Raw genomic sequence first — 21,581 nt, 5'->3', positions numbered from 1 at the left:
AAAATTTTCATCACTAAATAGCTTTGTATTTATTAATCAATGTTTCTCGATAAAAGAAATGATCATTGATGATTGACTGATGATTTACTGATTTTCCGTGTGAAACGCAATTTATGAAATATCATGTATAAACCTAACATAATCATAAATAACAAATTGTTTTCATTGCGTGTACGTTGCAGCTTACAATTAGATATACTGAAATTATTACCTACTTAAATTATTACTTCAAAAGGTATGCTGCAATTATTGCCGATTACAGTGTCGTGTTTACATGTTAATTGCAATTGTAAGTCTCATGCAAATAATACACGTTGAAAAATACAAATTCTTGAAACTAATTGATCGACTTCAACAATTTCTTTTAAATAATCACCAAATTAAATTTATTTTTTTCCAAACGCGATTATTTTCATTTCGCTGGTGTTTGTTTTGAATCATTTCTATTCTTAGAAGTATAAAAATTTATGTCATATCCATTCCATTAATGCCATACACGCCCCTATTTTCTATTTATTAATGCACAACTCCTACGATTAGATTAGAGTATCGTAAATTATATATGGAATGCGTTTCAATAGAGAGGACTGACTTTTCGGTGAATCATTTACATTGAAATACATCGGAATTCTTCTCGCAGTTGTGTATGCGCGTGCAAACTTCATATAAATGTCGCAAAACTATGCGATCAGTATGCGCGCACGTAAAAGATAAAATTACAATTCATTGTGTAATAATAAGAATAATAATAATGACAATATCCGCAATCGTGTGTAAGTACTTTTAGATTGTATGTGTGTTATGATGTCTCTCTTCTATATGCCAATGTCCTGCAGAATAATAAAGTACAATCATAATTGGGGAAAACACAGGATATAAAAATACGTGGCCACAAATGGTACTGCGTGATGGAGACGCATGCCTAGATGTTATCAAGAGAAACGAAGATTTCAATTTCCTTATTACGGCGTGTTACATCCGTGTTAACAGATTAATCGTACGATCAATGAAAATTCACACAATACCGGATACAGAGTAATCTTACAATTAGACTTTAGAGGATACCGACGCACATAATAATTTGTCTGTCAAATTAAGAAGATTGTTGTGCCGTTCCTCTTAAAAAAGGTTTAATTGTCACATTACGCTTGCGATATTCTTCCTTTTCTTTTTCAAAAGTCCGCTTTATGAATAGTTTTGACAAAATAACACACATCAAACCTCAAGTTTGATATCCTTTATATTAATATAATTTAAAAGGTTCCAATTGAGATATAATGTATAATAAATCAACCTGACTAAGAGACTCCTTATAAATCAGAAAACAAGGAAAGAACTAAATTTCCATAATAAAATAAGCCAGATTTAATAATAAATAAAAACAGATAAAAATATACATTATCAAATAGAACACAAAAGTAGTAATGATATCATCATGATCTTATTTGTCATTTATAAATTCACTTATAAATGACAAATGAAATCATGACGACGTGTCCTATGATATCATTATGACTCTGTTCTATTGTGATTATGTTCTACATCCCAAGGAAAACATCAAGTCAAGAGAAGATCTAAATGATTTTATTTTAATGTCATGAAAGTCAAAACAATAATTTTTTTATTACAAAATTTGACTGATCATTGACATTATAAGAACATTATAATTAGACATTATAAGAAGACATTATAATTAGACATTATAAGAAGAAAAGATCAAAATAAAGTCATTTTGATCTTTTGTTGACTTTTATGTATTTCTTAGATTGGATTAATCTCAAATCTTCCAACATGTACATATCGCACGCTAATGTTGTAACAAGATAAATATATAATTCTAGGAAAGTTTATACATATATATAAACTTTTCCTTAGATATTTCAATAATGGTAAAAAGCGCGATTTGCCTCAAATACTTATATGGTTCCTTCGCGCCAATTTAGAGATTTAAATTTTCCGCGTTCATGCAAAGGCGTCGATTCGAGATGCGAGAGTCGATCGATAGCGAACTGTAGCGCCATTCACGTAAGTGAAGATCACTGGTGACGCAGAATTCCCAGTGCGTTTCTTTTTACGCTATTTTAAAGAAAACTTTTCATCACTTTTCATTCGTCTAATCGCCTTCATCTTGGTATCGTAGAGTGATACGTACACGTAAGTGAAACAATTAATCGTATTATCATCCAATATTCATCTTTATTATGCGTGACGGCTGCTTTCCCGAACGAAGGACAGCGATAAAACGTGTTGGATCGCGACTTGGCTTTCTATCGCGTTTCTATCACGTTCTTTCCGGATAAAAAATTCGTCAATTTTAACATTTTAATAGTGTCGAGAATTTAGATGCTCGCACTGAAGGAAGCTCCATCCGTCGTCAATTTTGTTGTCACGATTTCGTAGAAAAAGACTATTCACATTAATTTGCGTTAATTGCACCTAACCTCACTCTCAAGCACGTCGAACTATTAATGTATCTTAATTAAACAGCTTCTTATGTGTTATTTCAGAGATATAAAGGTTTAGTACTTTACGAAGATGGCAGATTCCGACGATGAATACGATAGAAAAAGGCGTGATAAATTTAGAGGTGAGAGAACTGAGTCATATTCACGAGAACGCAGAGATGATCGTAGGCGTGATGACTGGGTCGATAGGTACATAATGTGTTATATACATCTAATCTTTTTACATTATTGTAACTATTTTATAGTCGACAAATATAAAATTTTTATCTTGCTTTCCATAATCTATTAAAAATCTGATATATCTTCTCGTATTATATGAAAAAGAATTGTAATATAAGCTTATATAGTTTTTGTTATGCTTTTTGTTATCATTGTTCTAGTTATACTGATAGTGATTCTTATAGAGAATGGTCCAGTCGTCCTAGGCAACGTCCAGATTATCGAGAATATCGAGGTGGTGGAAGTGGAGGTCGTGATCGTTACAGTCCTGCGAGATCTCAAGATATGGGACCACCTATGAAGAGAATGCGATTTGAATGGGATGATAGGCCAAGATATGGACATGATTATTATGGCGGAAGCGGTGGTGGCGGTGGTGCTGGTGGAGGTGGTGGTGGTGGTGGAGGTGGAGGTGGAGGTGGAGGTGGGAATTCTTGGAGCCCAGATAATTATGCTTCTCCTCACCATGGCAACCATCACTATGGCAACCATAATAATAGTAGCAGGTTCGTTTGTTTTGTTATAACCAAGTCTTTTCTGAATTTTGTTAGACTGTTATGACAAATAAATAATGATGAAGAGAGCAGGATTTATGAGAATTCCGCCAAAACGAAGTCGTTTGACTCCAAAATTATTAGCTAAATTAAGGTATTTACATTTATAAGATGCAAACTTACTAAATGCAGAAAACTATACAATTATTACTTCTCTTTAGAAATCTTTCTATTTAAAGAGAAAAAGAAATATATTCCCATTCAATGACAAAGATATTAATGCACAAATTGCATTGCAACTAGCTAACAACTATATAATAGCTATATATATATATATAATAAATATATTGTATGATGAATTATTGTATTATAGATTAATCCTTATAATATTTATATTGTGATTGAAGAACATACATAATATATTTTTAATGTAATTGTTTTCAGTCGAGAAGTTGCAGGAAATTTCAGTAATTCAAATATTGAAACCCAGCCACCCATGATGTCATTCAAAGCATTCCTTGGTACTCAAGAAGATACTATTACTGACGAGGAGGCGATTAAACGCTACAACGAGTACAAATTGGAATTTAGGAGGCAACAGCTCAATGAATTTTTTGTCGCCCATAAAGACGAAGAATGGTATATTAATTCTTATATTCTTCGTTTTCACACATTTTTGGGGTTGCATCATTATATTATTTAGGATTGAACGATTTTATCATGGCGTCTTTGATAAATAACAAAATAGAATTTGTTTTTACAGTGGCTAAAATGCTATTTTCTATCAAGAATTATTGAACAACATTATTAAAATCATAATTATGTAAGCAATGAATACTTTTGAGTAATGCCACTGTAGGAAATCGGTCGTGTGGAACTCTGTCCATGCATGTACATATATGGCTACATGCCTGGAAAAAATGGAAGATGATTTATAATCTCTGATAAATTGCAGATACGATATATTGTAGCTAAGTTCAAACAATATGACCAGCTTATTCTATCCCTACAGCAAATCGCCGTCATCGTCTTATATTGGGTCATCTCGCCCGTTTATTTTCTCGTACGATATTTTATGAATTTCGCGTCCCGCGCATCGCTGAAGACACAAGGTGCCTGTTAGGTAGCTAAATAGATTGCGAGCTGGGCGCGCAAAGCCCAAATATTGCTCGGTAGGCCGCGTTCTAAACCCGTTATTTATTTTTATATTCGAGAATACACTGTCTTTGTCGATAAGACTCTGTGTCGACGAGAAAACTGAATGCGAGTAGAAATATGACTACAGGTGAGGCTCCACTCTGAGTTGATATTTCCGACCATATTTAACCATTTAAGTGCCGAAGGTGATCGTAAAAACTTGTGCGAAAAATGCCAAGGAGCACGTTCGCGCGTCTTCTGTTACATATTAAAAAGTAATAAACGTCATAATAAGTAAAAATAAAATTACCTAGTACATATGTATAGTTCTTTATCTAATTTTAATAAATTGAAAGAAAACGAAACAAACTTCGATTGTAAAGCGTAATCAAATTCTGAGAATTAATACAAGTTGAGCACATTATCAAACTTACTGTGACTTTTATAACTTTTTGACATGAAAAGTGAGCGGCGCGATCGCGCTGCATGGCACTCGAAATATTTGAGGTATATTTTCGAGCATTATGAATATGGATTTGTAAGTCACAAAACGATGATTCACAGTTAATTAAAACTTGTACAACTCAAGAAATATTGTATTTATGACGATCTAATTGTGATGTAGAATTATAATTTTAAAACTTACTAATATTTTATTTTTCACGTGGGTACTTTGTTTTATGCGCGCTTTGCTGTATATAAATTTAACATATATGTTACTACAGGAAAAACATGAGGGAGGGATTATGATTGATATGATATAATACTCTAAAATTTTTACTTTATGGATATATGCATGTGCATGCATAATATGAGGAAGTAAAACATTATATTTACTTTTTTTATTTTTATCTTCCGCGTCGCATTAAAAAATTACTTTATGATGTTTTACATACCTCATATCTGCGTGTATTATAAAAGGTCTATGTTTTCAAGGCGTTGCCTTTCTTGAATTACAGAACTAGCTGCATCTCTAATACGTATGTTTCTCTATTCTGGACTTGTTTAATATTATTATATAAATACATTATATGTATATAAATGATTTCGTGAACATCCATTTATCGCATTTTTTTCTATTGATCACCAGGTTCAAAATAAAATACCATCCTGAGGAATCAGTGAAAAGGAAAGAAGAGCAAGTATCAGCGCTTAAGGTAACTACAACACCAAAATGTATAACTTATTTTCTAATTCTATCATTAATATATTTGCCCGGCTGACAGAAATCTCAAATTTTATTTCTACTTTAGAAACGCGTGGAAATTTTTTTGGAGTTGCTAAAGTCAGGAGACATAGACAAGGTGTCCGTTGATGCCGATCAAGCAGATTCATTGCTACATCTTTTAGATGCAGTGGTTATTAAACTAGAGGGTGGAACAGAGGAAGATTTACAGATTTTAAATGTGAAACTATTTAAGCCTATGACTAAAGATGTTCTGAAAGAAAAGGAAGATCACAAGAGAAAATCTTCTACAGAGAAGAAATCTGAAAATAGGTATTTTATGATATTAGATATTTTGAAAAAGATATATGAAATATGAAGAAATAATGTATTAATATTATTAAATGACATTAATTATTCTATTAATTTTATTTTTAGCGAGGAAAACAAGTTGGACGACTCACAACACGACGAGAAAGATCTGAAAGATGACCAAAATGCTAATATGGAAGTCGAAAACATAATAACAGACGAAAATGTAGTATCTGACTCTAACAAAATCAAGGAAAACGAAGACGAAGAAAGTAAAAATGTAGAAGAAACTGCTGATAATGATAAACCTCGTATGTAAAATATTTATTTTATATAGAGATTTTTCATTCACATACGTTATAAGCTATTTTGTTACAGCGGAAAAATCGGAGAAATCAAGAAAGCGTAAACGTACCGACAGCAATAGTAGCAGCAGTAGTAGCAACAGCAGTAGTTCCTCTGGTAGTGACAGTAATAAACTGGATACACCGAAAGTAGAAATGCGTAAGTATAATTAAATCTGTATACTTTGTGAAAATGTTGAATTGTCATCAGAATAATATTCGTATTTGTAATTTAATAATGTATTAAAATAAGCTCTAATGAATAACAATTCAAATATATATCGTGAAGAGCTATCAGAGATTAGCTAGTTAATGTGCGCTAATTTAAACAATCATATGATTCAAATAATATAAACAAACGTTTCTACTTTTAATGTCTGTCCTCTTCAGTGATCAGTCATCAGAATAATATTCATATTTGTTTTCGTAAATTAATTGTCATTTCAGCTGCCAACGAGAAAATAGAAGCTACTAATGAAGATGCCGATGAAAAAGACGTTAAAGTAGAGAAACAGGAAGTTAAAACAGAAGTGGAAGCAAAAAATAATAAAAAGTCTACAATTGAACCAGAAGCAGTAATCGATTTAGCTAGTGAAGATAAAGAGAAAGAACCTAGAGCTTTGCACAAAACCAGTAGCATATTTCTACGTAACTTGGCGCCGACCATTACTAAGGCAGAAGTCGAAGCTGTTAGTTGAAATCTTTTTAGTTAATAAATCTTATAAAAGCTTTTGTCTATATTTAAATAATTTACATTTTCATTTTGAACTATTCTTTTGCATTAATGATGTGATTATCGACACATTTATAACATAATATAATTACATAATTATATTTAACGAATAGATGTGCAAGCGATTTCCTGGATTCTTACGTGTGGCTATAGCAGATCCACAGCCGGAAAGACGATGGTTCCGTCGTGGCTGGGTTTCGTTCGAACGTCAAGTGAACATCAAAGAAATCTGCTGGAGTTTAAACAACATTCGAGTAAGTTTATATTTTAGAGCTCTAATTTTATTTCGTTTTTCGAAGATACGTGTAAACGTAAAACGTTTATCCGTTTATATTCGCTTTCAAAAAAACGTTTACTTGAAGGTAAACGTTTACACGTTTAATTAGCATATCCGTTTATAAAAGAAACATTTTTCCGAATATACGTGTTTTATTATACATTTAAACGAAAATACATTTACATGTATATTTAACATATCCATCTATGAAAAACATCTTTTCGAATATTTTAACATTTTTTACTAAAATTAAAAATCGAATTTTTTGCATTTTCTCAATTCGTCACACTCCTTAATAAAGGAATAAAAGTTTATATAAAAAAAGTGAAAATATTCAGAAAAACGATTCTAATAAATGGATATGCTAATTATAGTGTAAACGTGTTTTTGTTTAAACGTATAATAGTTAATTACACGTATATTCGGAAAAACGTTTCTAATAAACGGATATACTAATTATACGCGTAAACGTATTTTCGTTTAAACGTATAATAGCGAGCTCTAGTTTATATTCGTGCATTTGTTATTAAAAAAAGAAACGGATACTTTTAATTACTACATCTCTCACATAGCTACGTGATTGTGAGCTTGGTGCAATAGTAAACAGAGATCTGTCACGACGTATTCGATCAGTGAATGGTTTAACATCTCATAAGCAAATAGTCAGACATGATATTAAACTTAGTGCCAAAATTGTTCACAATTTGGATAATAAAGTGGGACTATGGAAAGAAGAAAAGAAAGATGAAAGCACAATAAAACAGGAAGACGACAAAGAAAATAAGACCACTCAGAGTAGCAACGAGGTTGAGCAAGCTGTAAGTAAAATTTGCATTTATATATATTATCTATAGAAATCTTGTATTATACAATTATATGAAATTTTGCATGACATTTTAGGCTTTCGGATTGTCATCTAAAAATCCAGTACTGAAAAACATAACAGACTACTTAATAGAAGAAGCTTCAGCTGAAGAAGAAGAATTACTAGGTATGTCAGGTGAACAAGAGGAAGGTCAGTTAGGCGGCGATGGAGATAGTTCAATCGAGAGAGATCCAATTCTAATCAAGGTAAATTAAATAAACTTAAATAATATAATGGAAGATCAAGACATAGATAATTATTTGATGAGGTACGTATAATATATCGTATTTTATATTTATCAATAAAACATTATATTCATTCTCACAGGTATTAGACAGATTAGTGCTATACTTGCGAGTTGTTCATTCCGTTGATTATTACAATCACTGCGAGTATCCAAACGAGGACGAGATGCCAAATAGATGCGGAATAATGCATGTTAGAGGATGTCCACCCACCGCCAAGGTCTCAAGTGCAGAATTATTGGAATATTGTCGCAACTTTGAAAGCAAAATGTCTGCTTTTCTACAACCAGTTGCTACTTTATCTAATGAAGATTTCGAGAAATTAGGCGCGAAAAATGCTGAAGCGTATCCTTATCTATTTATGCTTTTAATTATTATTATTATATTTAATTAATATTATATAATATTATATTTAATTAATATTATAGAATACAATATATATAGGAAACATGAATCTGAAAAATGACGAACCAGTGCTGTCCAAAATTCTAAGTGTTACCTTGACATACATCGGCATATATTGATGCATATATTACTTTCCTTTTTTCATTTCTTAAGAAAAAGAAAGGCAATAAGGGTAAATGCTAACATGTATTAAGCCAATATTCAAAATTACACATCTGGGACACTGATTTAAATTAATCATCATTTTCTCAGATTTATATTTTTTGTTGTGGTTTAAACAATATTTCCTTAATATATAAACAGTGAAGTCGAAAAGTTTGTTCAAGCCAACACCCAAGAATTGTCGAAAGACAAATGGTTGTGCCCTCTTAGCGGAAAAAAATTTAAAGGACCTGATTTTATCCGTAAACATATCTTCAACAAGCATTCTGAGAAAGTTGCCGAAGTGAAAGCGGAAGCTGAGTACTTCAACAATTATTTAAAAGATCCAAAAAGGCCTCAGCTTCCTGAGCATCCTGGCAACAAGGCTCCGTTAAGAGAAGGATCACGGGACAATTTTGCGCCATATGGTTGCAGTTCGTAAGTACAAGAGAGTTACTGGTAATTAAAAATACTTAAGAAATAAATGCTTTTATGCGTGCGTACGTACGTGTGTGTATGTGTGTGCGTGTGTGTAGTATATATAGTATAAAAATGCGATTTTATCTGTATTTTGTGAAGCATTCAACGATAACATTGAAATAACATGAAATAACGTCATTAAGGTACTCAACGCAAACATCCACAAATATTTCTAGATTCGGAAGTTACAGTAGTGGTTTTGGCGGTAACAGAAGCAATTATGGTTCTGGTTATGGTGGCGGATTTGGATTTAGTGCTCCACGTTCTAATCGTGGCGGATTTAATCGAGGACGGTAAGAAATACTTCTTTATGTTTCAATGCAATTAATAAAATCTACAGATAAGTACTTTGAGATAATGGCATGGTTGTAGAGTTTATAGAAAGATTACACGATTAACATTCAATTTTCTTTGATGAGTAAGTTATATTGAATTGAGACAAGATTCAAGATTCGGTAATATAACCTTGGTCTGTTCGAGTTGATATATTGAACATAGTGATACAATGTTTTACAGAGCCGCTCCGGATACTACATCAAGACCTGTTGTTAGTTATAATGACTTGGACCAGCCGGACATGGACTTGTTTTAAGTTTTGTCAAAATCTCGCGAATAATTTCACCACGAGATTAAACCAATTATAAAAACGCTAATACCATTTCTATGTACTTGATTAGGTAACACACCATTTAAGAAAAAGAAAAAACTAATGCAATCGAAAAATTATACTACAAAATTAGCACAATCTTTTAAATGTTATTTATAATATAAATCAAATTTATTTAATGCGCATCAAGATCCGGTATTATATACTTAAAAACAAAAAATTATTTAGAAAAAGAAATTTACTTGTGCATGTCTATATATCCACTATATATACACACTGATTAATAGGGTGCGTTTTTAATTAAATATAAATTTTCAGAAATAAATATAAAACTCAAAATAAGGAAAATGATTAGGAACTATTTGGGCTTTATTTATTATAGAAAGCAGATGCATCTCTGGTGCCTGTTTTTACTTATGACTAAATAAATAAAGCCTATAAATAATCTATGATATTTTGAGCTCTATAATCTCTCTTGAAGTATTAACAAGTAATAAAAAATCGTCCTGTATGTACAGAAAAAATATTTTGCTTTATTTCTTTTTATTAAAATAGTTTTTAAATTATAAGTATAAACTTTTATACAGTCCCATCTAAAATGAATGCAAGGATCTATTGATGCTGCAAATTTATAATATGAATAACAAATAAACCTATTTGTGTGTTACTCTAATGATTTGTTATTTTATTTTGTCCCATTTCCGTTTAAACCCTATGTCCGGTTGGTCATATGTCATGGAAAATCCTGATATGTCAATAGCCATTTTATATATATATATATATAACATTATGGGAAGCATAAAGAAAGAAAAAAATACGAATTTTTAATTATTATTTTTAATAATACATGTAATTTTTTAACCAACTTTATTGTATAGCTGCTGCGTATGGGAAGAAAATTTTAATTTTTATATACATATGGTATATCTTCCATACACATAAATACATGCATACAGTATAGTAGAATTAAAAACAAATTTACATATACTTTTTCAGAATTGTTTTATTCATCTATTTTATTGTTATATTTATTTTGTGTGTGTGTGTATATATGCAATAATATCAATTTTTGTCATTTTTTCTAATATTTAATATTGCAGTGGCGATTTTCGACCAGTCATACATTATCGAGATCTCGATGCTCCACGGGAACCGGACGAATTCCTATAGGATGATTAAAAGAGATATACTGATCGATATAAAAATATATAGACGCTGCTTAGAATCACTTAAAACATTTTTTTTCTGTAAGTCATTCACAAGTGTGTACATTGCATACCTGTGTACATATATATATCTACAAATATTAATCACTTTCTAAAATAAAATTAGTTATAGTAAACATGTATAAATAGACATGTATAAAAACATTTAATATTTTGTTTAAAAAAGAGGCTTATGAAAGAAGAAAATATGTTACACATAGTTTATATACAAAAGAATAAAATTCGAAACATTGATCAAATTGAGTGAAATGTAAAAAATCTAAATTAAACTTGAATGTGAAATTTATAAATAATTCATGACGATATTCGTATGAAAATCTTAAGTTATAATTGGATCTTATCAAATTTTCATTTATAAGTCGTCATTCAATTTCTCAATATTTGTCAGTGAAACGATTTCTTGAGATAATTAAGAGATATGAATTGATCAATTCGCATACAGAGTTACACTATATAGATAACAGATCATGAATCGCGAACAGTAATAAGAATCCTTTTTGCTGACCGACGAATTTCTGTTATTTCTCGTATGAATTACGAATTATGTAGCATCTGACATTATCTTACAATTAGTATAAAATATATGTGTTGGCTTGAGAGAATTCTACAATGTTTTTAAGTAGTAAGTATATTTAGATAACAAAATGTATGTTACATTAAATCATTTCATCATTTGTGTCCATAACGATATATTCCGCATAAAATCGATAATTTTTCTTTTTGTGAATAAAAATAATTTACATAATCATTACATTTATAATGCTCTTTTATAACATATTACATATGTCTTAATAGTTACACAATAAAAGGATCACAATAACTCACCAATGTATTATGTATTTACAATTGTTGAGGTAAAGGAAAAAAAACGAAAGGATATATAGCACTAGATTCAATAAATAAAGCGATTTAATATATATATTTCTGTCATATTTCTGTCTCTATACAACACACTATATACATTACGTACATTTATTTGTATAAAATACTGTATTTGATCTCTCTCTGATTGGCAATGTTTTCCTTCATATATAAATACTAAATAAACCGGTCTTTGCAATGTATCTCATCCGAGCCATCTCCGCAATCGTCAAACCCATTGCACTTCATTCCTTTTGCAATACATCTACTGTTTCTGTACAATAGAAAAATTTTACATGTATAAAACAATATATTTGAATGAAAATATTGCAAATTTTTTTCTGTTCTCTTTGTAAAAAAATTCTTATTTTTTCAAAGATCTAAAAATATGTGTTGAATTCAAAAATTCAATTCCTTTTAACAAAAATCGAAGTATATTAAAAAATATCAAAAATTAAAATATTCGACACATTCAATAATACAGTTATTTCGCAGAAAAAAGTAAAAGATTCATTATTTAATAATTCATAAATAAAGTTAGAGTAAATAAACCTGTTATATATATATATATAAGGATAAATCGATAGACATGTTAAGAATAGAAAAAAATGTAAATTTATAAAAAGAGAAATTTAATTTCACGAAAAGAAAAAAATATTCTAAAATATCTTCTTAAGAGAATGTATTATTTTAATTATTGCATCTCTTTCTCTCTATCTATTTTTTATATACAGAGAAAATTTAAAATATTGACTTACTGGCATGTAAATTCGTGTTTATTGCATCGCCCTTTGCATCCATGAGGTTCGTCTGTTCCATCGCTACAGTCCGTCAATCCATCGCAAAACCGATCTTTCTGTATACATTCCCCATTGATACAAGTAAATTCGCCTTCCGATGAGCAAACTGAAGGATCAAGAATAAAAATTATTATTTAAACCAGTTTTTTTTTTTCGGCATTTTACCTTTGTTCAAATATTCAATAACTCGAAACAAGAGATTTTTAATTTTGATTCTGCTGGAATTATATTTAAGTTACTCTTTTAGAAAATCAACTGCTTTTCTTAAATATTTAACAAATGAATCATAAATTTGTATACTTAATTATTTTCATATTTATACAGGAAACTTAACTATTTTTATCTATGGATTATCTTTTTTCTAGGATATTCGAATCCCAGATGTATGTAATAAGTAATATAAATATATTCTTTGAATAAAAATGTGTTAGTTTGTAGATATATCAAAATCTAATGTTAATATTATACGAGAAACCATATAAACAATTTCACCGTTCTATTAATGAAATCGTGCATTATTAAAAATTCAGCATGCAGAAATTATACAAAATATACATGCATTTCAAATATAAATATGTACTCACACCAACCAAGATCATGACCTATAAAGGAAACAAAGAAAAAAGGTATGAAAAGGATCTTGATCAAGCGATGTAAAAGGAGAACTACGAATAATTTTTCTGTTTATAATTTTACACAAAATGTCCTATCTTCTTTTTTGTCTGTATTTTGCAAGGACATTAAAATGTCTTGGAGATATGCCAGAAGAGTGTTTGAGAAGTGCTCAAGAACAAAATATAAAGTAAACCTTCATTACAAATGATATTTTGAAAAAACTGATAATATTTTTGTCACTGCATCTACCATCATTTTGCTGCAACAAAACTTAAACAAGTGCGACTAAAGGAATACTTAATAAATATAAGGCACCGTATCACTTGATAAATATTTTAAATTTTAGATTACGATTAGAATTTGCGTCTCTACAAACAATCTTAAGAAAATTGCTCTTTTATCATATACATGTAGCATAACATTTTTGTTTGTACATTTCATTTGAATATTACGACATCTCAGACTATCATTATCGCAATAAAACGCTGGAATGCTCACCTAACGTGCAATTAATCTCGTCAGCTGCGTCCCAGCAGTCTATCTTTCTGTCGCATCTCCTCTCCAACGGAAGGCAGGAAGTCTTGTTACCACACTGAAAATGCGTCTCCAGATTGCAGACTGAAAAAGAACGTGTAGTACTATTTGATAACATCGTATTCTACTTGCTTCGCATACTTTATATTTGCATACTTCCATACCCACATTAAATATCGCAAGCCGTTCTCGATATAAAATCAAATGAACGAATTGCTAGATTCTTTTGTAATAAATTATAAACATAATTTATCACAAAAGTGTAATCCGTCTCAATCGTGAAAACGAACATTGAATGACAATAAGAATTAACGATAATCTGAAAGTTAATTCTTTCTTACACTAATAAATATTATCATTTCACCGAATATTTCTCTTTTATTCTAAATAGTTTGTTTATACCGCTTCTAAAAATAATTTTGCATGCTTATAGTTCTGCGAATATGTGTCAAAGCTGTGATAAAATATCTTTATCAAGCTGTGATAAAATCTCTTTATCTTAGAAAAGAATTTTGTATGTTTGTATTTCATTATGGCTTGCATATCTTAGCTCGACCATATGGTACTTATAATTTATATCACTATTAAATTCCATCAATCGATATCAAATGATTTTAATTCGGAATTGTGCTTTAGTTTTAACGCAGAAAATATGATTGGAGCGATACCGAAGTAAAAACTGGCAAATCGAAGCCTCGCAAATAATAGTAAAGAAGAAAAGCCGATAATAGAAAGTTATAGGTCACTACAAACTAGAACAATGCGGTATATTTTAACAAGAGACAAATCGCAAGTGGATGAACATGACTGGCTTACGATAATCAGGATCACGAGCGAACAATATTCACATTCATCTAATATTATGCCATTGATTTAATAATTAATTATATTTTTTGTATAATTATATAGTATTTTAAGCGCGCGTAATTCTCCGCTTTTCTTTATAATTATCACGATTACGAATTACTTCTAATAATCCAACACTTTTAATTAATATTTCTCACTACAAAACTCATCATTTTAATTAAAAGAAAAGAAAATCCCAGATTTGTATTAGAACCTGCCATTTGGAAAAACGCTAAATAAAATGTGGCGAAACAATCTCAAAATCCGCGGGTTATCTCCGAGTCCAGATTTATTATTAAATGCTAACGTTTTGCAAACATTGCGGTTCACATCGAAGATAATCCGCGAAATGCATAGCTTCTGAATAGAAATTACAGAAAGTACCCGTAGTACATGGAAAGCAATCTCAAAACTCATTTGTAATAAAATCCCGTCGTTTCAAATCTCGTATTCTAAAGGGAAACAAATGTGTAGATTGTTTCAACTATAATTTTTAATTTATATTTACCGCAATCATACTCGTCCGAATGATCGTAGCAATTCATATGCCCGTCGCAACGCTTGTCCAAGGGGATGCACAACGTGTTGGAGCAAGTCCATTCGTCGTCCAAGCAGGAGAAACGTTCGACCTTTTCGCATCTTTAACAAAATAAAAAAAACTTGTTAGAATATATGACAAATTGATTATAAATTAAATTGAATGAATGAAGTTAATTTAATTAAATTTCTGCGTCTCTAAGAGGATGAGAATAATGAAACTGATGATTTATCATAGTTTCTATACAAACATCACACTTATCATTTACGTAGCTATTCTTACATAACTCGTATATATAAAATTTCTTGTATAAAAATATGTTTCAATTAAGAATGGCAATAATAAAAATAATATATACTTATGTCGCACATTTTGTATTTTATAAGATAAGAGTGCATAATAATCATATAATTACACATAAAATTTAAAAATAAGAATTATGGGGTAATTAAATTATTAATACACAGAAAAAAAATTTGCAGATTTTAAATAAATATTTACTCCAATAGTACTAACAAAATATTTACTAAATACATATTTATTCGATAAATATAATTCGGTAAACATATATTTATTCGATTTAAACATAACTGTTTTATTTTGAATAAATATTTATTTACTATAAATAAATATTTCGTTAGTACTATATTGGAATAAATATTTATTTAAAATCTGCAAATTTTTTTTCAGTATATAATATTAATGTAATATAGTATTAAATTATTAATCCATTAAGGACCAAGACAAATTGTTTTCTCAAAATTTAAAATCCTTTTAATGGCAAGCTACTATGTCCTTAAGCAGCCTTTTGGTAGAGATTCCCAAAGTTGACCTATTTTTTTTTCGAAAAATCGAACAGCCAGTCCTTAATGGGTTAATAATGAAAGAACTGTATATAATTATAATAATAAGAATTATTGTTTCCTCTTGAGTCACTAACAAAGATACTCTGTTAGTGATCGACGCTTAGAAAGGATCCACCGACTGCTATCCATCAATACCTAATAGAATGAATTCCGACGCTATCAATAAAAAAAAGCAGTGACAAACCTGAATGCGTCCACGTCGAGACGATGGCATTTCTGCCTATTCAAGGTGCAAAAACCACCGCATCCGGTGGGATCGTTGCGGTCACGGATTCTCCTACATATCGGCACCATTTCGCCGAAGATGGCAACGCACACCTCGCCCTCGAAGCAATCATCGCAGTATCTCGTCGCATTAATAACGTTCTGACTCGCAGCTTCCGTTTCCACGCCTTCGTTTGACGGAGAAGTGCTTCCCGGAAATGACAGATTGCCGCTTATAGGGGCGCTCATAGCAAACATACCCCCGGCAAACGTTTCTTCTATGTCTGTCATCGATGTTAACGTCATCGTATCGGTCGTCGCAGTCGTCAGATTTGACTCGTCGTTAGCGGGCGTGATCGGTTCACCGGAAGTAACGTTCTGCCCCGTCAACCTGCTCGTCGACGACTTCAGGTACTGCTGAATAATCTGGAGCTTCTCGGGCTCTGAAAAAAAAAACAGGCACGATGCGATCAATCATCGCGACTGAAAAAGTTCGTTACTGCATTCTCGCAACCACGGAAATGCAGATGAATTAATTAATATATCGAAAACGCGATTGAGACATAAAAAAATGCAACTACCAGTATCAAAAGAATAAACAATCGTACTGTAACGTGAAAAGAACTCTCAAAAATCACACAAAAATACATATATCGTATTTTCTTTCCAATTATTTGAGCCATTTTGTTTTCAAAAATTTTTTCAGGAGGGAAACAAAGCTTAATTGAATTTTCGTTAAAATTTGTGCACTTTTGACATACAAGAAAAACAAATTGAGAAAAGCAAAATTATATGTACGTTCTCCTTTGTTCTTTTTTGAACCTTTTAATTCTTTTTTTTTATACAAGAATCGACTTAATGAATCCATTTATTATTACACAAAAGAGAGAAATGAAATAGAAAAAAAAATTCGCAAATATAAGGTAGAATCTCCTCGATTTTTCTCGTTAATTTTGGAAAACGAAGAGTTGAAGGTGGAAATAGAAAAAGAGAATGAAAGCTTCTCTGCCCTCCGCCTTGCGCCGTTAGGGGTTGAAGGAACAGCCTGAGAAACTTTCTCTCGAGCCTCGGGATTCCAGACATAATACTGAACGTTCGCGAAATACACGGTCGTTGGCTCTTGCCACTTTGCATCGCGCATAGTACTCGCGGCCGCGCTTCAGCGCGATCGACCGTGCGCGCAAACACGGTCGGAGGAAACGTTCTGTTGACCCCGCGGTTAAATTCATCTCGTTGAAGCAATTGCCACGCTTTGCGTCGAATTAAACCTCGGCCGTCAGCTGGCGGGATGCAGATACTTTTAATTGCCCGAACGATAAGGCGACGGCGCCGGCGATGGCGAGTGTATCGTTCATTCCCGGCTAATATATGATGTCCCGGCACGCAAGCCCCTTCGCATAGAATAATACCTTCGAACAATAAAGACTTGCAAATTTGTCGTTAAGCTCTATATTATCGTAAACTATCAAGGAACTCTATGTCATTAATATCATTTTAACGACGAAAAATAATATGTATTAATAACAATATTCAAAGTAAAACAGTTGTAATATCATAAAGAGTACACAAAAATTGAAAAAAGAGGTAATGGAATTTCATTGGATTTTTTAAATGAAAATGAAAAATCTCTGAGAAACGAAGATATTGCAGAGTAGATCTGAAGTATCTACTATGCACTTCGGCGATTCATTCACGGAAGTGAATCAATATGCAGTCAGCATGAGCGCGAGATGAATTAAGCTTCTATATGATAAATCAATAAACATTCTGATCGAACGATTAATCTCGGGAATAATATTTCATTCTGACAAACGTATATCTTTCCAGCGAACTGTTTCTAACGTTTCATCAAACCTTCATCGAGTTACTGCTATTACTTTATATAAGCAATAAAACGCATGCGCAATTCCAGTGTGCGTTTTATTTAATCTCTCTTGATAGAGCTTTTTAAATGAATTAATAACGAAACAACAAGTAAAGAATAAGCATCTTATGAATAAACTATCGTAAAATGAGATAATTTTGACCTAAAGTTTAATGTCCAGGCAGCACACATGTTCAAGTCGAAACATAGATATCTTAAAAACGTCTTAAAAATTGTCTTACGTTCTGATTTTGGGAACATACGTATATACTATTTAGACATTTTTTTAATTTCGGCCAAAATTATCCTATTTCACAATATTCTAAAAATCTCGGTAAATGTCTTTTTCAGTGATCTGAAATTAAATAATTCTTATTTAATAAGTGAATATTATAATCAAAAGAAACGTTTTCACGTTTTGGAAAATTATGTAAAAATGAACAACAGATCTTCGTTACTTACACATTTAACGAAATCCAGATTGTAAAATAAAAAACATTCGCGAAAAATATATCACATCGTGAGGTACGTTCACCAACTACAGATTTCCCACTTAACAAACAATTAAGAAAATAAAATAATAACATCAAGAGTAAATAAAATAAAGATTTATTTACCGAAAACGATGTACAGTGCAACCCCTGCGACTCCCAGCAGGATCAGCACGACAATCAGCAAGGGTATGAGCGGGCTTGAGCATCCGGATGCCTTTAGGGGACGAGCCAGGTGTAACGTCCAACCACGACGATGCTTATCCAGGCGCGCCGGTTGCGGTGGAGGCTCGTTTCTGACGCTTCGACGTAAATTAGCGCGATTCTGCGAGGTAGGGGTGTGCGTCCGTGCCGGCAAGGAATAGGCCCTCTAAAACAAAAAAGAAAACGGAAACGGATACGTAACGTAACGAATCCTAAAATAGATTGAGAATTTGTATAAGCAGAAGATATCTAATTCTAGGAACGCATGGTTCTATATAGATAAGTGAAAAAAAACGAAAATTAAAAAATATTTTATTGAGGAGAAAAAAGATCGACCTGAAAGGAAAAGTGTCGTAAAATATAAATCTTAGTGAATATACTTAGAATTTAAAAAATAACATTTTCAATTTGTTACTATAAAGCGTGCATAACCGATCCTTAAACAGAACATGTATTATGGAATTATTCGGAATGGATTCCGATCAGAATTGCAGTTTATATTAATTATTCATTAAATTTCGATTGTGTTTTCTAGAGAAAACGAAATAATTTCCAAGAATCCACACACATATTACGAACAATTCCATAATACATGCCCCGATCTACTTAGAGTTTCATTAATATAATCGCAGTTGGCATTTTAATTATGTATTCAAGTCACTTAAATTGCGAAGAAAGGTACAGAGTTTTGCATAATAAAATTTAGATGAGTATATTACGTCAGAGGAATTATATCCCTGCGTTTGACCTTCGCTTTTACGATTTTCTGCGTTTAACGAGCTATGATACAACGAAAAGAATATCGGCTTGCAAAGACAACTACCACTATGATTTAAGAATTGCTGGCCTATTGCAATAATGTGCTTTTGTAATTTTTGCTGACACGTCGCTCGCTGACGACGACGACGACGAGCGTCGCCGTCGGGATCACGCCGGGCTATAGATAGATATCTTCCACTTCCGCTCCGTTTTGTTTCTTTACGTCGGTACAGCGCCAGACGGCGACCGTTTTCTTCTTCTCTCGAGGCTGTCAACTCTCGTGACTCTCGTGCGAGCCGGGAAATCGCGAACGAGCCATCCCGGCGAGCCGCGAATACGACCTCGCGGTACCAAAACGCGCCTCGGTACAATTTCTTACCGCTTGTGTTCTGGTACTTTATTTACCGTCTACTCTAATCACCCGCTCACGATCTATATTTGATCCCCACGTCGTCCAGAACTTTCAATCAAAATATGCACGGATATCCGGTGAATATTCTAGGAAATCCATTAGTCTATCCAAATACGCCGCGACAGACTTTTTATATATTTTACGTAACCGCGTAATTTACGTCTTAATTTGAAATTATTTATTATCTGAAATTTTTTGTAAAATAATTTTTGTAAAAAAATGTTTCATAGCCATAGATTAGGTAACATTAAAATAATGCAAATAATATATATTCCTTGTCAAAATAAAAATATTCGAACAAAGATTAAATGCGGCATAATAAATATAAAGATTAAATATAAGATGCGTCGGAAGTATTACAGAATATTTTTGTAACCTTGTCGAAATTTCTCATATCGCGTAAACTCTAATTCGCCTTTTATTTATGATAGCGATGATAACTTAAGCTCCTCTTATGATTTCTTAGCTATCATTAAAGTATAGTAGTCCCGAATTATCTATAGAAAGCATAACACAAGCTACTCGAAATAAAATTATACCTGCGAATTTATATTTAGCCGCTTTTGAGCAATCCTGACATTTATTCTTTGGAATAAAAAAAGTTTTTTTTTGTCTTCTTCGAATATGATAGTACTCTTAAAAAAAGTTTAACAAGTATCCACAGGGAAAAATAATTATGATTAACAAAATGTTTGGTTAAACAAAGTTTAGTAAAAATAAACAGAATTTCTGGTTATTGTAATTATGCACAATACCTTCTATGCAATCAGAGCATGATTTCGTTATACATAGACGTATCAAGTGTATCTCAAAGATATCCAGTAGACATCTTTCGTAGCGTACGAGGTACCGCCTAAAGGCGTCTAATAGACGTCGTTAATACGTCCAATCCCAATGGTACAGAGAATTAATTTTGAAAATATTCTTCTTTTCTTATACAGGGTGTTTCAGAAATAGTTGGCCGAACTCTAAGAGCATATTCCACTCATTGTAAGGATGAAAAAAAGTATAAACATGTATCATATAAACATGGGTTCGGAAAACATGGCTTCCTTTCCAAGTGCTGAGTTTTGATGTCCACCAATTTGATCAGTTATATGTACAATCATCAGACTCGTATTGACTATCGATTTGTAACCGCAGTATTATTTATAATTTTTTACATATTCTGTGGTTTTATTATCAAATTGTAAGTACAATATATTGGATCAGGAAAAAAATCTTTTTACAAGTTGGTAAAAAGACCTTTCCCCATCAATATCTTCGTTAAAATGATGAAAATTTAAATTTAAAAAGGAGAGTTTTAAAGCTTGAAATCTCTACTGTCGAATGGTTACTATATTTTTTGAATTTATGTGAGTTTTATAATTTTTATATATAGAAAACTACGAGCTGAAAAAAAAATTTTCTTTTCACTTTGTAGGTCTGTAGCGTGCCCAAAAAAAATTTGAGCAAATTTTCGACTATCTATC

At 31.6% G+C, this 21,581-nt stretch overlaps 2 protein-coding genes across 4 annotated transcripts in view; one reads left to right on the top strand and one right to left on the bottom strand.

Annotated features, from left to right (window-relative positions):
- The first annotated feature begins 2,047 nt into the window (after positions 1 to 2,047).
- On the top strand, positions 2,048 to 11,191 carry Ars2 (arsenic resistance protein 2). 3 transcript variants are annotated; one of them, XM_018448426.1, is made up of 16 exons: positions 2,048 to 2,154; positions 2,508 to 2,654; positions 2,870 to 3,190; positions 3,623 to 3,817; positions 5,406 to 5,472; positions 5,569 to 5,813; positions 5,919 to 6,103; positions 6,171 to 6,296; positions 6,584 to 6,825; positions 6,983 to 7,123; positions 7,719 to 7,964; positions 8,047 to 8,217; positions 8,339 to 8,601; positions 8,965 to 9,240; positions 9,426 to 9,575; positions 10,990 to 11,191. In XM_018448426.1, the coding sequence occupies exons 2-16, from the start codon at positions 2,536 to 2,538 to the stop codon at positions 11,057 to 11,059; spliced, it is 2,817 nt and encodes a 938-aa protein (XP_018303928.1). In that variant the 5' UTR covers positions 2,048 to 2,154; positions 2,508 to 2,535; the 3' UTR covers positions 11,060 to 11,191. The 3 variants fall into 3 exon arrangements, with proteins under 3 accessions (XP_018303928.1, XP_018303927.1, XP_018303926.1); XM_018448425.1 differs by lacking the exon at positions 10,990 to 11,191 and adding an exon at positions 9,799 to 10,017; XM_018448424.1 differs by lacking the exon at positions 10,990 to 11,191 and adding an exon at positions 9,799 to 10,017 and having other exon boundaries at positions 2,846 to 3,190.
- A 182-nt stretch (positions 11,192 to 11,373) lies between these two features.
- Positions 11,374 to 21,581, bottom strand: part of LOC108723049 (uncharacterized) — a 43,280-nt gene continuing 33,072 nt past the window's right edge. Inside the window, exons 3-9 of the mRNA XM_018448522.1 lie at positions 18,861 to 19,104; positions 16,360 to 16,822; positions 15,280 to 15,410; positions 13,890 to 14,009; positions 13,361 to 13,378; positions 12,735 to 12,882; positions 11,374 to 12,250 (exon numbers count right to left, since the gene is read on the bottom strand). Coding sequence (XP_018304024.1) covers positions 12,154 to 12,250; positions 12,735 to 12,882; positions 13,361 to 13,378; positions 13,890 to 14,009; positions 15,280 to 15,410; positions 16,360 to 16,822; positions 18,861 to 19,104 — 1,221 coding nt within the window. The 3' untranslated portion in view covers positions 11,374 to 12,153. The remainder of the gene's footprint in view (positions 12,251 to 12,734; positions 12,883 to 13,360; positions 13,379 to 13,889; positions 14,010 to 15,279; positions 15,411 to 16,359; positions 16,823 to 18,860; positions 19,105 to 21,581) is intronic.

Source organism: Mycetomoellerius zeteki, unplaced genomic scaffold (genome assembly GCF_001594055.1).
Source record: "Mycetomoellerius zeteki isolate Tzet28-1 unplaced genomic scaffold, Tzet1.0 scaffold221, whole genome shotgun sequence".
Classification (NCBI taxonomy): Eukaryota; Metazoa; Arthropoda; class Insecta; order Hymenoptera; family Formicidae; genus Mycetomoellerius; species Mycetomoellerius zeteki.
Note: the sequence above shows the minus strand (reverse complement) of the source record. Positions and strands in the feature narration are given on the sequence as shown.

Coding starts and splice junctions, on each gene's coding strand:
- Ars2 (XM_018448424.1), top strand. CDS start 2,536: ATGGCAGATTCCGACGATGAATACGATAGAAAAAGGCGTGATAAATTT. Junction 5,814..5,918: donor GAGAAGAAATCTGAAAATAG/GTATTTTATGAT, acceptor TTTTATTTTTAG/CGAGGAAAACAAGTTGGACG. Junction 7,965..8,046: donor GCAACGAGGTTGAGCAAGCT/GTAAGTAAAATT, acceptor ATGACATTTTAG/GCTTTCGGATTGTCATCTAA.